Raw genomic sequence first — 16831 nt, 5'->3', positions numbered from 1 at the left:
CACAGCTTGTTACAAAGTTGTAAGCGTTGTTTCAGATCACTGTACCGGGCTTATGAATAGGAATAAAATAATTAACACTTGTTTACCCTCGTCATTTTCAGAAATTCCTCCAGAATTGGCCGAATACCAGTGCTAGCCATGGTGGGAGCAGTAGCATAAACCAAGCTCAGATGTTTTTAGCAGCTTTCTAGTCCTGCTCTGAACAGGTTACATAACAGTGGTTAAAAATCCCATAGCCCAGTTTATATTAGTGTTCTCGCTGTTGCTAAGGCCAGTGAGTTGCATTGGCTCTAGACCAGCTCTCGGAGAATTTCTGAATGTGCTCCACATAGATGCAGGATCTAATAAACCGAGTAGGAAGCTAGTAGGCTATAAGATGGTTATCTAAAAAATTTCCTAACATAAGGCCTGGTTGTGCTATTGATATGGTTGTGGTATAACATGGCTCTTTTTTGCCAGTATATACAGAAAAATGTATTTCTGTTCCCTGTCCATGCCATTGGGAAGCTGGAGGAACAGCCAAAAGGGGCCAACTGAAAGAATCCCTCTATGGAACACTACTTAGAGGAAGAACTTACTGCCCTTAGCAACAAAGGGGACATGCAAAGAGTGGCCCAAGGTTTGAAGGCCAAGACTATAACAGGATTCAAAAAGGAACTAGATAAGTTCATGGAGGATAGGTCCACCAATGGCTATAGCCAGGATGGACAGGGATGGTGTCCCTAGCCTCTGTTTGCCAGAAGTTGGGAATGGGTGACGGGATGCATCACTTGATTACCTGTTCTGTTCATTCCCTGGGGCACCTGGCATTGATCACTGTCGGAAGACAGGATACTGGGCTAGATGGATCTTTGGTCTGACCCAGTATGGTCGTTCTTATGTTATTAAAATAGACGGGGATAGTGGAGCCTTATTTGTGCTCTAAGCGACATCCGACAGTGCAGGAAGGATCCAGGTTCTGATTATAGTGTTTTAGCCTAGGTCTTGAATTGGGGTAACCTTAAAACTTTTATTTTCTAAGCCAGTTGTAGAATAATGAACACAGTTTCATCTTGCCAGCATGCTAGTATTCTAATATTTGGGCCATAGCGCTCTTCAAATATTGTTACTTTTATAGACAACTGCAAGTCAAAACTTTGCTAGCTATAACATTGAAATGTGTTTGTTGCGAATAGGATGCTAGTACGAATTCTCGCATCAGCTTGGCCAAGGATTCTTTACCGGGAACTGTATTGTAACATCCTTTTCCCCTTTCCTATACGCATTCGCCCCCAAAGTAATGTAAAACAGTTGTAAAATTATCAGAGCGGTACAAGAAGATTGTTCCCTAGCCTGGTTAAAGCACTCTTGGAGTGGATCCTTTAATGCAGTTTGGCTAACCCAGTTCTTGGAATAATATTGCTTTTACACCCTGGTCAAGGAATCAGCCTTGAGAGATTTGATTTTTATCTAAAATGCCCAGAATATCCCAAAGAAATACTCTGCTTTTCATTCGGTCTGTAGTTCCTCCTCCTCTGTGTTGATAGAGGACAGAGGCTGGAGGCAATGATTTAGGTTGGACTCAGCGGCCTGACTCGGTCCCCCAAAATTATGACCACGTAGAATTTCTCTTCCTCTACTTCTAGAGCTGACCTGTTTCTACTGCATTCTCTTAGATGGGGTATTTCCACCCACACTTGCACTTCTCAGTGACCTAATTAGTGCTTCAGCCCATCATTTACCCAGGAGCACTCAAGGAGGCCAGGTTCACAGTGCCACGGTTGCACCTTATCCCCACCTTCTTCAGCAGTATCCCACATGCTCTCCTGGGTACTGGTGACTGTCTGGGTACCACAGCGCACAGCTCAGAATCTGGCAAAGGCAGAACGAAAATCTCCGGGTCTGAAGCCACGCAGGGGAATGCCAGGGGTTTCACCAGTGGGAACCGTGGGGCACGCTTTGCATTGTTGGATGATGATTATCTCCAGCAGTGTCATGGGAAGGATATGGATTAGGAAAGAGAACGAAAGGACAGCGTTTGGTGGGCTGGAGCTCAGTGGCAAACACTGAGCTATTGTGTATTAAGCAGCTAAACCGATTTAATTGCAACCTGTTACAGCCTGGAACTCCCAGCTTTATGAGCAGAGACCTCTGGCTTTAAAGATTGGCAGCATGAGTATTGCCTCGGTTATTGTATCCTCACTGGCAAATGTTCCCAGACAGCTTTCACTCGGGGCACTTGCTGCATGCTCTGCTCCAGATGCTCCATTTGTAGTTATTAGAAAGTATTGCATTTTAATCAAGATCCATTTTGGAGAGGAATAAACTTCCTTCAGTTTTGGCTGTTGCTGGCTTGCAGTGTTCTCTCTCTCTCTCCTCTCTCACCCATTATGCTTTGCGGTGCATTCAGATCAGACAATTAGTACATCAGTCCTGGTCACTGCACTTCTTAAAGTGGGTCAGTCACAATCCTGGCCCAAGTTCTGGGGATAAACTTGAGATCATCAATTAAATCTCTTTTCCCCCTTTCTCTTTGCCTCTGCTGCCTCCCCCTTCACTGCCTCCACCTCACACAGACACTTAATATCCAGCTATAGCTTTTGCTGCTCAGCTTCCACTTCCAGGCTCAGCGATAGAGATCCTTCGCCAATTTTTTTCCTGTTCTTAGATAGGCTGGTGATAGGTGTCTTCTCCCATCTGAATTTAGTGCTGGTGCAAGATGCCTGATTCACAGCCCTGGACACTGAAGTCCTTTCTGTATCCACAGAACAGATACAACTTAGGCTGCAAAGAATAACCTGCCCAATGTTCCTCATGCTTTGAGGGCCGAGAGGGTAGGTCATTTTCCATACCAATTCCATCCCTCGGCATCTCCACTTTGACCGCCAGTGGTGTAACAATTGCGATGGAGGCTTATATACCAGACATTTGTCCTCTGGGAATTAGTCCAGGATCATGTCCCGTAGACCACTGAACGGAGTTCAGATGTTGTGGTGACTTTTGGTCACTGCTGTCCTGATTCAAATTTAAACCGGCCAAGCTGGAGGTCATCCACCCTAAAATCCTTAGGCCAGCTTGCTATTTTTTTTAACACGACTTCTAGCAGATGGGGAAGAAGGGAGACTGCAAGACTTATAGCCATGGCTGGTGTAAGGGTAGTGACAATAACTGAAGTTTTTATATTTTCAATCTCCTGCAAGGAGATTAGTTTGCCACTGTACAGTCCTCTAGGCAGCTGCTCTTCTGGTGATTAAAAACAGAGCTTACTGTGACAGCTTAAGGAAGGACCAGTTAGACCTCTGCCCTTAGTCTCTTCTTTACACCCTCCATTGGGAGGGGGAAGGAGGGAGTTGAACTATAAATCAGGACATTATATTGCATTTTTGATTGCCTTAAGGACACTGACTGTCATTCTTTCCCCAAGTCGTCCTGCTTTTCTTGGTCCCTTTTGGAGAGGAGAAAGCCGCTTTAGGAGCCCTCTGGGATAAATAATTCACTAAGAAGCGAATATATTTATGAAGAGTTAGTTAAAAGGCCATGCTTCTCTTCTGTGCCTGCTTTTAAACATATCTGAGAAGCTTGTTTCAGTGTTGTCTGCAGGGTGGGATGGGATGAAATGGTGCCGGCATGAGTGAAAGCACCCTGATAGCTTCAGATGCAAATTGAGAGTGACACACAGTGCTGGATGGGACTGGTAAGATCCTGCCAGAGAGGTTAATGTTCCTGAAAAGAACGTCATCTCCAGTCAGGAGGAGATAAAGCAATGGCTGCCTATGATGGGGTGCAGAGCCAGTTCGGAAAGATCTGTGGCGCATACTGGAGCAGATTACTACCCACTTCCGCATTCTGTGAAGACATCCAGAATGAGGACACCTGTGCAGATTTTGGGATGGAGAGAGTGAACATCAACAGTGAGAGCAACTGTGCATTCCACCGAGTCTATAAGGATGCTTAATACAGAGCATTATTCAGACAAGAGATGTCAAATCACTGGCAAATGGAGTGACCCAAGTAAACCAGAGCAGGTGCGGCTGTTGAGCTTCAAGACAGATTCACTGGCTTCAGACACTCTGCACTGCCCTAGCGCCTCCAACTGTGCAAATGTTAATCGAACCTCACAATGACCTTGTGAGGTAGGAAAGTATTATCCCCCTTTTACAGAATGGTAAACTGAGGCACAGAGCAGTTAAGTGGATGGTCCAAGGTCACATTGCAAGTCAGTAGCAGAGCAGGGACTAGATACCAGGAGTCTAGATACCAGAAGCAGAGCTGGGACTAGCTGCCAGGTGTAATGGCTTGAGGACAGTGCCATCGGTGATCCAAGGAGTGTTGGCAGAAAATAACTTGACATGTGATCTCCAGCGGAAGTGAAGAATGTCCCTTTGCTGCCTAAGTTTTCCTCTCCCATGTGTACAGATGAAGGAGCAGTGATAACACCAGAGTACAAAACAGTGTGTTCTCTCCCCAAGGTGCCCCGGCATGCAGCATGTGTACAGCATGTCAGCTGATATGGGATCAGAGAGAGGAATGACAGAGTTAATGGCAGGAGTTGCAATTGGAGGAGGTTACTGTAAGTCTGCTTAATTATCTTGTAGCAAACATTGCCATGAGCAGGGAAGAAAGGAGCAGAGAGTTGGTGTTTTCCAGCAGTAAAATCCTATCCTAGAGCTTTTGACAGCTGAAAGACTTGATTCGTGTTTTTTTTAATTGTTTTTGTGAGTGAAACAGTCTCTGCATCTGGGCCTGGGCCAGGGCCAGGGCAGCAGTAATCTCTGGCAGGGTGGCAGAGGGTATTAGTGAAAGCTGCCAGCGTGGGTGGAATGTCCGGGTGATCGGTGTTACAGATGAGATACACTATTCCTCTGACCTCCGTTTTTTTGCCTTTCTCCACAAGTCACACTCCACGTTGTACGATCTTGAGAAGTTCAGCATGTGTCATTGCACTTTTGCTGCCTGGGTGAGCTACGGTTCCATGCCATGTAGACTGAGCCTCAGACTTCAAACTAGTGAAATAACTGTCCTCTAGCCAAAGTCCTGCTTTACCTTGTATGAACCGTCCACGCTGAGGCCATGAGCTCTTCTTACTGCTCTCTAACTTTTTCTAGAGCCAAAAACTCTTCCTTCCCCCTCCTAGTCTGAGATCAGTAAAACACTCTCCCAGAAGCAGAGATGCCACCTTCCCCCTAATGGCTCTGACTCGTTTTCATCACAGGTGCCCATCTGTATTCCTTACAAGCCCCCACGGCTCCCCAGAGATAGGGACACTCTTGCCTCATTGTGCTTTCAAGGCTCCACCATCACACAGGTCAAAGATTAGCTCCCACTTCCACAGAGGCAGATCCACTCATCGCCTCTATCACTGTGCCTAGACCACTATGGTTCCACCTCACATTGTTTCTGTCATCCTCTTATACAGAACCGTTAACTAAAGTGTAGAGCAGCGTGTCCATTTCAGTTCCAAGAGGCTTGGGGCTCATGACCTCTGATTGGGTGAGATCATACAATTTCTGGGGAGGACATGTGGGTTAATGCAGAGTGAGTCAATAGGAGTCCGATCAGGGCTTATTTCAGAGGTTTGTTTTACCAGCGTGACTAGTAATAGTGAGCTATCTTAACAGCTTACATGTAAAAGGCGAAAGATTTATACGATTTGAAGATCCCAAAGGGTCAGTGGGTTTAATCACACTGAGCACGGTTGAAAGGCAGCCACCTCCTCTGGTCAAGGGAAATAACAAGGTGGCTAGTGCCCTCTGTGGCAATGGGTAAGCAACAATATTGGGTAAGGACCTCCCAAGGCAAATCTTTGCCCTTCCAAAAAGTGCCATTGGGATTTTGTATGTCCACACGGAGCAGACAAGGCCTCCGTTTTTTAATATCTCCTCCCAAAGAACCGCACCGTAAGCTATGTGCAACTCAATGACTCTACTTGGGAATGATGAAGTGACTTGAACCCTGTCTTGCCAGTGTGTCTAGGTATTTCAGAACCTAGGCTTAGACAGCTCAGCCGTCCTCTGCTTTTGTTCAGTTTACTTCCCTCTCACTTCTCAGCTGGAATGGGACAGAGCCCTTCCAAACTCCAGTGCTTGCCTGCTACCACCAAGCCCATTAGGACAACCTAGCTGCCCTGGGGCTCCCAGCCAGTGTGCTCTCATTCTGCATAAAATGATGTGCTTTGGATTGGCAAAGGTCCAGGAGATCACTGCAGTAGATGAGTTCGAAAAAGGAGGTGGTTTCTTCTCCCGGAATCATCTCCATAGGGAGCCGGCCCAGGGAGACTATGCCTACTCCCCTCCTCTTCCCCTTTCGGTGCCACCTCCCTCCCCGAATCCATCACGCTGCCTTGCGTATGAGATGGGAAGCGAGTGGTGTGCATTGCGAGAGGGTGATTCATTATCGTTATCCCCTGGCATATTGATTCTCTGCTTCAAGAGGAAAGCTCTGTCACACCGTCAGCCAGCGCTGATGGATGGCTCTGCTGCAAATGTGTCAAAGCTGTAACAGGGCGCCTGCTTAAACAAACAGTTCTAAATGGGCAGATGGGGGCAATGAGGCATAGGGGGCCTCCTTTTATAGCAAGATGGTGTGGCAGCATTTTGCACCCAGCGCTGCTCCGGTTCATTAGAAGGGATGACATGTAGAGCAAGATGTCTGCGTAACCTGGTGATGCTCGTTTAATGTTAATCATGGTTTCCAGGCTGAGGGAATGGATGATGTTGGAAAGAGCACAACTCATGAGCTGCAGCAAATATATGCAGTTATCCACGTCTCGCTTACTGTTTGTATCCCTGTTGCAGTCTCTCTTCCACGAAGGGGATAATGCCGGCCGAAAATAGAAACGGAGGTTGCTCTGCAAAGTATGACTGCTTGCCGCTGGTCTGCAGCCTGCTGCCCCTATGAGTGCTCGGGAGCAGTTCCCCAAGATCATTAAGACATTCCTGCTGGGAAGTGCCTGAGGAAGGAACAGTGTTTGGAGTCAGAGTTCAGCACAAAGTCTAGTCCGCTCCACTGGCCCGGGCATTATGGGGGACTTGTGCACACTGAGAGTCTGTAGCACAGCACCTTTCAGATTGTCACTGGAGAAATCAAATGACTGGGAGAGCAAACGCTCCGTCGCCTAGCACCAGTGAGGCTTGACTTGCAGCATGGTCCTGGCCAGTTACTGAGCAGTGCGACTGACACATCTCCTTGCGTTTCTTCCTCTTTCTCGGTGCACATCTTGACTTGGGGCTTTCCTGTTTCCTTCTGAGTAAGGCTGATCTGGAGGCAAGGTTGCAACTTCTCTACCTTCCAGGCAAAACTTTTTCTCCAAAACTCTTCTAAAAATAGTGCCTCTGCTGCGTCAGTCCTACCACGCGGAGCTGCACCAGTGGGTTACAAGGAAAGGTGAAGTCAGAAAATCATTGTGGAGCACGATATCGGGGCAACAGCTCTAGGGGGGCGGATTTACTGCTAAAGAGCAGATATTGGGGAGGGGAGGGCTATCCTTGGCTTGTCAGGCTTGACGGGGTTTCTGTTGCCTTATGAAAGCACCAGTGGAATTGGATTTTTGGGAGCTGTGATTTTTATGTATTTATTATTATGAATGTTGAAAGCCTTCCTTGGCAACTAAGTAAAATTAAAAGCACTCCAGGCACCCGACTCCAGGACACCCTGCCTCAATCATCAAATATTCATAATGAGTTTAATGGCAAAACGGAGACATTGTTTTCTTCTGACCTCCCTAAATTCTGTCTCATAGCAGCTGTGAATTTAAATATTCAGGATTTGGAGAGACCCAGGTCCTGTCCCCTGGTGAAAGCTGCTACCTGCTGTGCATCGGCGATGTGGCAGGGACAGAGGAGGAGCAGACTGGTGGATGCTTTGTTTCCAACCTGCTCCTTGTGGAGGGTGAAGAGCAAACTTGGGGTGGTGGAGAAGGGTGACCCAAGACTGTCACGTTGGCCACTTCACTCCATGTGGAGGATGGAGTATGAACATGGGAGGGCTGTGTTCTCCCACCACCATTCAGCACCAGAGATCCAGGTCCCAGACTTGCTCCTAGCATTTCTGTCCCTGCTCCCCATGCACTGAGGACGGCATCTGAGCATACCACATTCTCACCCCTCTGCTTTGAAGGAGAATGGGAAGGAACATCTTCAACACTTGGGACAAGGAGCCAACCTGAGACTGCTGTCTTCCAGCACTTGCATCTTGCCGGGGGATGGAGAGCAAACTTGGGGAACATCCTCTTGGTGCCTCCAGCTCCCCACATGGGGTTAGCCTGAGACGTCCTGATTCCCTGCTCTACTGTCTGTGCTCGGGATGGATGGCTGACCGAGATCAGCCCAGCCCAGCACCCCTTCTCCTGTGGAGGAATGCAGGGCAAGCATGAGGCTAACGGAGGGATCCCAGTCGGGCTCTGAGGAAATGGTGAGCTTAGAGAGACTGATTTCACTTTCTCGCTTCCCTGTATGGCTTTGTGTTATCGATCCATCTGTGCTGGCTCTAGTGGAATGTTAAATATCCCTAGACTCCCAGATATCCATCAGGGCTGCTTTTCGGATATAGGCTCATGTGTATTCCTCCCTCGTCTGGCCACGAGAGCCTGATAGCGGAGCAGTCATCTTTCTAAAATCAACATCTCTTTGGTCAAGGAGGACAGGCAGCCTTAGCTTTCCTCTCAGAAGAGGCCTGTGTCCTCCAGGTTAGAGAGCTGGTGTCCTCTCCCCACGAACAACAGAAAATCTCAGTCGGGGGTGGTAATTAAAAAGCCATGTTGTGTTTCATTTGTCACCCCTTTTCTATCCTTCACCAGGAAGGATGGGAGAAGATGGGATGCGGAAATGTCCCTCCCAGACCACTTGTCTCGCTGAGTGGAAAATGAGCTGTCTGGGGCGTGTATGAATTAGTCTCTTACACTGCTTTTGTACAGGGGCTCGTTTTATTTATTTCTAAACATTCAAATAAGTTTCAAGTGCATGAGGCGATTGTAACCTGCCAGTAACCCCTTGAAACCATGTAATCTGCCCCTCTGACTAGTGTAACTGTTTCAATCAGCCATAAACACTGTTTTCCAAGGAAGCTGCAGTTCACATGGGTGTCAGGGGGTGGGGGAGGAAGCAGAGGCGGGGTGCTGCATCATATTACCATCACTTTACAGTTGCATTTCATTTTTCATACTCTCTCGTGATCTTTCTGGCCTTTCCTCCTTTCTTCTACCCCTTCCCCTCTGGTAGGTTATCTATATGGTTCTCATCACATGGTGTAGAGAGGGCATTCTCCATCTCCTTTCATTCTCCTATGCACTTACTAAGAAATGTTCTCATAGAGACATCCTTCTCCCTGCCCCCCACTTTTAATTCCCACTGCTTGGGTCTCAAAATGTTTCATGATGGAGATCACCAGGAGTGCTCCATGAAACACAACTGGAGAACCAGTGGTGTACAGGCACCTTACATATGCCCTTGACATTCTTGAGGCCTGTCTCCAACTATGAAGGTGTCTGATCCTCTTGCTTTTATCTCCTGCGTTCCCTGGAGAAATGGTTGCAGTTTTGGCGTTGTCTGTGCAACAACTGAAAATCATGCTAGCGGCAATTGAATTTCTAAACAAGGTTCTAGCATAGTTTCCTTGATCAGCATAAGACCAAGCTGTAAGCTACTTGGGGTGGGGTTTGGATGGTATAGGCTATAGCCTGGTTTGACAAGTGCAGTTTTCAGAAAAATAATCCCAGTCCATGCTGATTGGCGAAGCTGTACTAGATTTCTGTCAACCATTTGTTATTTGGTGACGGCTAGCTAGTGTGGACGGGACCAGAGCTATATTTGTCTTCTATATTTTTCTGGCTCTCATCCTTCTGAAGTGGTGTTTGAAAGTCTCTTCCATCCCTGCTTTATATTTCAGTCCCTCCTGCCCAAACCTATTCCTTACACATGAGCAATTTTCTTAACACATTTTCTCTCTGCTAACCAGGTTCCCTCCAGGTGCAGGAGCACCATAGGAATGTTAGTGCTGGAGCCGTAGGCTACTTTAATGGAGTATTTTGGCTTTGCCTTCAGCCTGCTACCCCAAGAATAGAAGGATGTGAACAGGAAGCTTCATGCATACACACGGGATCTTTTTCTCATCTGCTCGAGACTGCCTGTCAGTCAGAGGCAGTCATCCTCTTTTCATCTTGATTTATCATTGGGCATAACTAGTTTCAGAGTTTTCATTTGTGGCTTGCTTCCTCCCAGGGACAGGTAATAAATCTAATATGTGAACATTTAATTCTCCAATTTCAGCGGCCAGGACAGGGGAGAGACACTGTTCCACCCCAACGGCCAAGAGAGAATACAGCTGCTGGGGAAGCAGTGCTATAGAGATCTATCTGTGGTCGGGACTTCAGTAGGGGAGTCTCCTAATTCACCCAGCCAGCCCCATCCCCCTCAAAGGATGGGAGATAGGCACGCTATGAGCCACTGAAAAGGATAGCACTCCTACATGTTGCCACCACCAAGCTAGGGGAACATTTCATTTGAGAGCTTCTTGCAGAGGAGTAGCACTTCTACTTTGACACGATATTGCTAGATTTTTAACCTCTCTTGTTAGACTTGCTTCATTAGGATAGTCGTGTGAGGAAGAGATTTCATTTAGGCAATACAGCCATTCTATAGAACATAATAGCTTGCTCATCTCTGCAGGCTTCTATCCCAGGTTCTCAGAACACTTTAGAAACTTTGCACCTGTAGTTCTACAATCTCCACTGTGGGTGGCCTTGTGCTGGGGAACCCCATCATTCCCCATTAGGGATCTGATCCAAGGCCCATTGAAGTCAGTGGAGGGCCACTTCATTGACACTGTTTTAGATCAAGTCCTAGACTTCCCAGCATAACAAAGCATGGCTTTCTTATAAAGGAAGTCATCAGTTTCTCCTGGTCTTGCTGAGGACTGTGGGGTGAACAGCAGAATAACTGGAGTAGGCTGACATGGGCAGAATGTGAAAGTGGGGAGCTGTACACTGAACCCTAAAAAAGTGGGGAATCGACTCAGGTTCTGCCTCCAGCAGTTTTTATTCTAATCCAGAAGCAAGATGGAAAGTTGTTTTTTGTCTCTGAATTGGAAGCAGCCTCCTAGCCTCCTTCCACAGCTTGGTGTTTGTGTGCATGCAGGTCACCTGCGTAGAAAGCTGTGACAGGTCTCATGTGGCCCATCTCCATAACAGGCATGGAGTATGGAGGCGGGAGTACCGGGGGGGATTGACTCTGACAGGTTGCGCAGTGGAAATGTGATCCTGCACTGCTCCCCTGCTGTAAGAGCGTATACTGGAAACAGAAGCTAGCCTGCAAGGCTCTACTGCTAGAGTCGCGTGTGAATAAAGCACCTGGTGCTCCGGTCCCCACAGAGCAGCTGACTAAGGTTACCAATCTGCCATACAAAGACTCTGAAAAGGGGTGCAAACTCTGAGGATCACCAGGGCGTTCAGCTGATCCCGCTGTGCATTGTTGAATGAGAGCTGATAGGTCAGCTCTTGACTGAGCAGAGATGGTAGAGATTTGTGCTCTCTTCAGCGGGGAAAGAGGTGCAGGGCTCTTGCAGTTAAAAATAGTTAAGATATGACAGAGATACAAGACTGGGCTTCATGAATCGAACGCTTCTCCCAAAAGAGAGAAATAAATGTCCTCTATTTGCATTTCCCAAGCAGTGTAACCTGTCTGGCTCGTTCGTTCCTGAGTGTTGTGTCCTCTCCTGTCTTGCGTTTCCTTTCTTGTTCCTGTCAGTCTGTCCAAGCTCGCTCTCAGCCCTGCTGAGTATACTCAGTGTCCCGAGGCAGGCTCTGGATGACTTGAAGGTCTTTCTGCTTTTGCTAGAATGGCTAACAAGCATTCTGGAGTCTTTCTGTCAGTGATAATTTGGGGGGAGAGAACACTTTACCAGAGAACTAGAAAGGCCCTTCCTGTGATGATTGCCTTCGGATTTGTAATGTATCTTTTTCTTCGGCTCCGATTAGAATTGGAGAAAGTGTGTAAATACCCAGAGGGGAGAGAGCTCTGAATCCTGCCAGCTCTCTCCACTATGTCCGGTCTCGGGGATGGATGTTGTGCCTGATACTCCAAATGTGATCTTGCTCTAGTTATGCCTTTTATATAATAGGTCTGGTGTAACAGCCAGTTTAGATTCTAGACCCCCTGCAAAATTATCAGCCAGCATTGTCGTCTTTCACTTGGGGATGAAAAATCTGAAGTGGGTAGCTCGTGCAGCCAATAAAATGCTAACTGCAGAGGGGTGGATTGAAATGTGTCATGGAGTCTGATAGGGCCCTACCAAATTCAGTCTATTTTGGTCAATTTCATGGTCATAGGATTTTAAAAATAGTAAATTTCATTATTTCAGCTATTTATTTAAATGTGAAATTTCATGGTAGTGTAATTGTAGGGGTCCTGACCCAAAAAGGTGGTGTGGGGGTAGGGAGTCGCAAGGTTATAGTAGGGGGGCTGTGGTACTGCTACCTTTACTTCTGCGCTGCTGCAGGTGGCAGTGCTGCCTTCAGAGCCGGGCAGCTGGAGAGCGGCGACTGCTGGCCGGGATCCCAGCTCTGAAGGCAGAGCCGCTGGCGTCAGCAGCAGGGCAGAAGTAAGGGTGGCCTGGTACGGTATTGCCACCCTTACTTCTGCGCTGCAGCCTGCAGAGCTGGCCCTTCAGTCAGCAGCCGCCACACTCCGGCCGCCCAGCTCTGAAGGGAGCAGCGTAGAAGTAAGGGTGGCCTGGTACGGTATTGCCACCCTTACTTTTGCGCTGCTGCTGGCAGGGGGGCACTGCCTTCAGAGCTGGGCACCCAGCCAATAGCTGCCACTCTACGGCCACCCAGCTCTGAAGGCAGTGCAGAAATAAGGGTGGCAATACCACAATTTCCCCCCCCCCAATAACCTTGTGACCCCCCCCTGCAACTCCCTTTTGGGGAAGGACCTCCAGTTTGAGAAACTCTGGTTTCCCCCTGTGAAATCTGTGTAGTATAGGGTAAAAGCACACAAAAGACCAGATTTCACAGCCCATGACCCGTTTTTCATGGCTGTGAATTTGGTAGGACCCTACTGATAGAGGATCAGTTCAAGGGGGACACTCTTAAAGAGGGAATGAAAGGGGGTGCTGTAGGGTAATGGGTGGAGCTGGTGGGTAACTAGGTATGATAAAGGGTTAGGGGATGAGTGTGGGTAACTGCTTATGATGTGGGATAAAATGGGTAATGTGTACCCTATGAGTTTAGGAGTCATCATCCTTGGGTAATGAGTCTATTGCATTAGGCTCTCTGCAGTAGAGTACGTATCAGAGTTTGGCCAGTGAAATGGGTAAATGGATGTTTTGGGGTGCTAGGCCCAGTTACTGGCACACTTAGTGCCAAGGCTGTGTTAGATGCTGGGAAGTACAATTGCCCCTGGCTTAAGAGAAAAGACGTTACAGTTCTGCATCAGTGGAGGCTTTGGATGAAGTTGATCTGTTCCCTTCTACGGACTGGATAAAGTGGAGCGCTTGTGAATTTATTCCGTAAACATCAAATATTTCCTTAGATCTACGCCCACCAAGGGGTCCTCTACAACACCACACAATCTCCAGGCGCTGGTGGGTGTAGGAGCCATTACAGTTGCTGAACAAATGAGCATCCTTGTTCCCCTACGGCAGGCACCCAACATTTTTAGCGCACACATGGCCTACCTGCTATGGGATGCTCCACGCGGAGACTTGCTGCTTTCGTTTGTCTGCTGTTTGTTTGACATTCGAAGCTGTCTAATAGGAATGTTGGCATTTTTTGTATTACCTGGTAACTCATTGCTGTGCTTTGCCTCTCAGCCAGAGACAGAGCTGTACAAGAGCCAGGGCAACCGTGTCTTCCCAGTCGTTGCCAATCTAAGCCCTGGTCTACACTGTGTGCGGGGGGGGGGATCGATCTAAGTTGCGCAACTTCAGCTACGTGAATAACGTAGCTGAAGTCGACGTACTTGGATCGACTTACCGTGGTGTCTTCACTGCGGTGAGTTGACTGCTGCCGCTCCCCCGTCCACTCTGCTTGCGCTTCTCACAGCGCTGGAGTACAGGAGTTGACGGGAGAAGGCTCGGGGGTCGATTTATCGCCTCTAGATTAGACACGATAAATCGATCCCCGCCGATCCGGCGGGTAGTGTAGACATTCCCTCAGATTGCAAATACAGTCTTTCATTGTCAAGCAGGCAAAGTATTTCACCCTTCAGCAACTCAGCCAGTGACCAGCTTTCCCAGGCTTGCGGTGACTTCCATAACGTCAGGATGTGGTTATTGGTAGGCTGTTGTCCCTTGTACGTGGCTAACTGCTTTTAGCCCAGGTTCTACAGCTGGAGTGTGAGATAGGCTTCATTTCCTGCCTAGACTTTAACCCAGCCGTTCATATTTCTTCTTGTCCATAGCAAGCACCTTGTTTTGACAGGCTAGTAAAATATCATTAGTTGGGTTTTTTCCCATTATCAGGGGAAAGGGCAGGCAAATGGATTTTATGCCTGGAACTGATGAATTTTAATGTATTTTTTCAGTGCTGCTTTAGTCTCGCTCCCTCCTCTGGGATTAGCAGTAGACAGCCTGTTCTTCCTGCCCAAGAAATAGCCACCCACCTTCCCAGGTGATAGCAGCTATGTGAGTTGCCCTATCCCCAACACACACCCCGTAGGCTAATGCTTCAGAGACCTCAACTAGCAAGTCACACGAGTGGCATTGGTGTCTGTGGCCAGGTTAAGGATCTTGCCTCCTGCACAGAGTAATCTCTCTCAAATACCCTTTAGGCTAACTTCATAGGTGGGGAAGGTGTTTCACATACCTCTGCAAGGAGGATAGAAAGAGGGACCCTGAGGCGAAGAGGTGATGAATGACAGCAGTGTTGAACTTTGCAGAGCACAGCGGGCCCATTTCCTGAGAGAGGGTAATGGTTAGATATACTTGCTTAAGACTAAGTCAGAAGGCTGTTCCCATATGGATTCTCTCTGATGTACAGCCTCCTGTTGAAAGCCAATAAAGTGGTAACTCCCTTGTATATTCTTCCTTGATATGCAGTGCCACATTCTCCACAGGGAAGTGGTTTTCCTTATCTCCTGAGCTGTAGACGTGTAGCGAGATCTAGTGCAGAGATTGTGCTGCCGAGGAGAGCTGTGTTTGGGAGCCTGGACGCTGGCATGACTTACCATATTCTCTCTCTCTCTCTCTCTCTCTCGTTTTGCAGCTTTTGTCGTCATGATTATTTTGGCCCTCATCCACATCGGCAAGGGTGAAGGGGAAGGTCACCCACCTCTGGCGCAGCTCTCGGGGATCCCCAACCTCTTTGGGGTGTGTGTCTACTCCTTCATGTGCCAGCACTCACTGCCGTCCCTCATCACTCCAATCTCCAAGAAGCAGCATGTAAACAAGCTGGTGCTGCTGGATTACATCTTAATATTGGGTTTCTACAGCCTCCTGTCCTTCACGGCCATCTACTGCTTCCGCAATGAGACCCTCATGGACATGTACACGCTCAATTTCACCAACAGTAACATCACCAACATCGCCTTCATTCGTTACTTCCTGGGCCTCTTTCCTGTTTTCACTATCAGCACTAACTTCCCGATCATCGCTGTGACCCTGCGGAACAACTGGAAGACCCTCTTCCACCGGGAAGGTGGGACGTACCCATGGGTGGTGGATAGGATTGTCTTTCCAGCAATCACTCTGATTCCCCCTGTGCTGGTGGCTGTCTGCACACATGATTTGGAGTCCCTGGTGGGCATCACGGGAGCCTATGCTGGCAATGGGATCCAGTACATCATCCCAGCTTTCTTGGCCTACTGTAGTCGGAAGGACACTCAGCTGGTCTTCGGCAGTGGCACAGTCAATAACCATCTGTCCCCTTTCCGGCACATCTTCTGGATCTGGTTTGTGCTGCTCTGGAGTCTCTTTTGCTTTGTGTTTGTGACTGCAAATATCATCCTGAGTGAGACAAAACTCTGATGATGGGGCAGCAGCACTCTTCATCCAGGGCTCTGGGGGAGATTCCAGGATTTCAACTCCTGTTTCAGACTCAGTTAACAAAAACCCAACAACCTGCTCTTCGCAAGCAATCGGCTTGTTGATGCAGGTTTGCTCTGGACTTGAGGACTTTTTATCCCCTCTTCACCTTGGGTGCTGATGTAACTTGCTCAACCTCCTTTTGATTCTGGTTCTCAAACTGATCATGCGAAGCCAGGGTTGGGAGCTCTCAGAAGGCCTCCATGGTTATACAGTGTCTGACCATTTCTGCCTTGAGTTGGGGACGCTCCATTACAGAGCATCTTCCTCTCTGTCCAGGAGCAGCCTCCTTATGGTTCTGCAGGTTTCGGCACATGGAAGGCTGTCTGGCCTGCATCTGCTCCCCATGAGAGCTGGACAAATATCTGCCAGAGACAGGGAACTGTTATAGCTGCTAATACAATCCAACAGCAGTTCTCTGGAGTGATCCACTTACCCCTCACCAAGGAAGTAGCAGACTTTTTTGGTTCTGTTAAAGAATTTCAGGTGCACGGTGAGGGAGCCGGTTAACTAGGGATGACAACTGGTGGCATGTCTGGAGGATGGGTCAGGAGACTATAGAAAGCAATGGGCTTCTATGTGGTTACTATGACTGGTCCTGTTACAAATCTTTCTCACGGTTTCTCCATTTCTGTTACTACCTTTTCAGAAAACATTGGCCTTTGTTTTATTTGCTGTGTGGTCTATGGGGTAGAAGGGGTGGATTCAATGGGTCTGGATTAGCTCATTTGCCGATTTGATAAGATTACACCGACCCTTGTCCTGGAGTTCTGCTCCAGCCACTTTTTTTGGTTGCCTTAACTCTCCCTCCCAAGGCAAACCCATTCTGTGAGGCTCT

At 48.0% G+C, this 16831-nt stretch overlaps 1 protein-coding gene across 1 annotated transcript in view; it reads left to right on the top strand.

Annotated features, from left to right (window-relative positions):
- TMEM104 (transmembrane protein 104) overlaps positions 1 to 15997 on the top strand; it is a 66473-nt gene extending 50476 nt beyond the window's left edge. The window contains exon 10 of the mRNA XM_065415725.1: positions 15176 to 15997. Coding sequence (XP_065271797.1) covers positions 15176 to 15936 — 761 coding nt within the window. The 3' untranslated portion in view covers positions 15937 to 15997. The remainder of the gene's footprint in view (positions 1 to 15175) is intronic.
- Positions 15998 to 16831: the final 834 nt, after the last annotated feature.

This window comes from Emys orbicularis, chromosome 13 (assembly GCF_028017835.1).
Source record: "Emys orbicularis isolate rEmyOrb1 chromosome 13, rEmyOrb1.hap1, whole genome shotgun sequence".
In the NCBI taxonomy this organism is placed as follows: domain Eukaryota; kingdom Metazoa; phylum Chordata; order Testudines; family Emydidae; genus Emys; species Emys orbicularis.
Note: the sequence above shows the minus strand (reverse complement) of the source record. Positions and strands in the feature narration are given on the sequence as shown.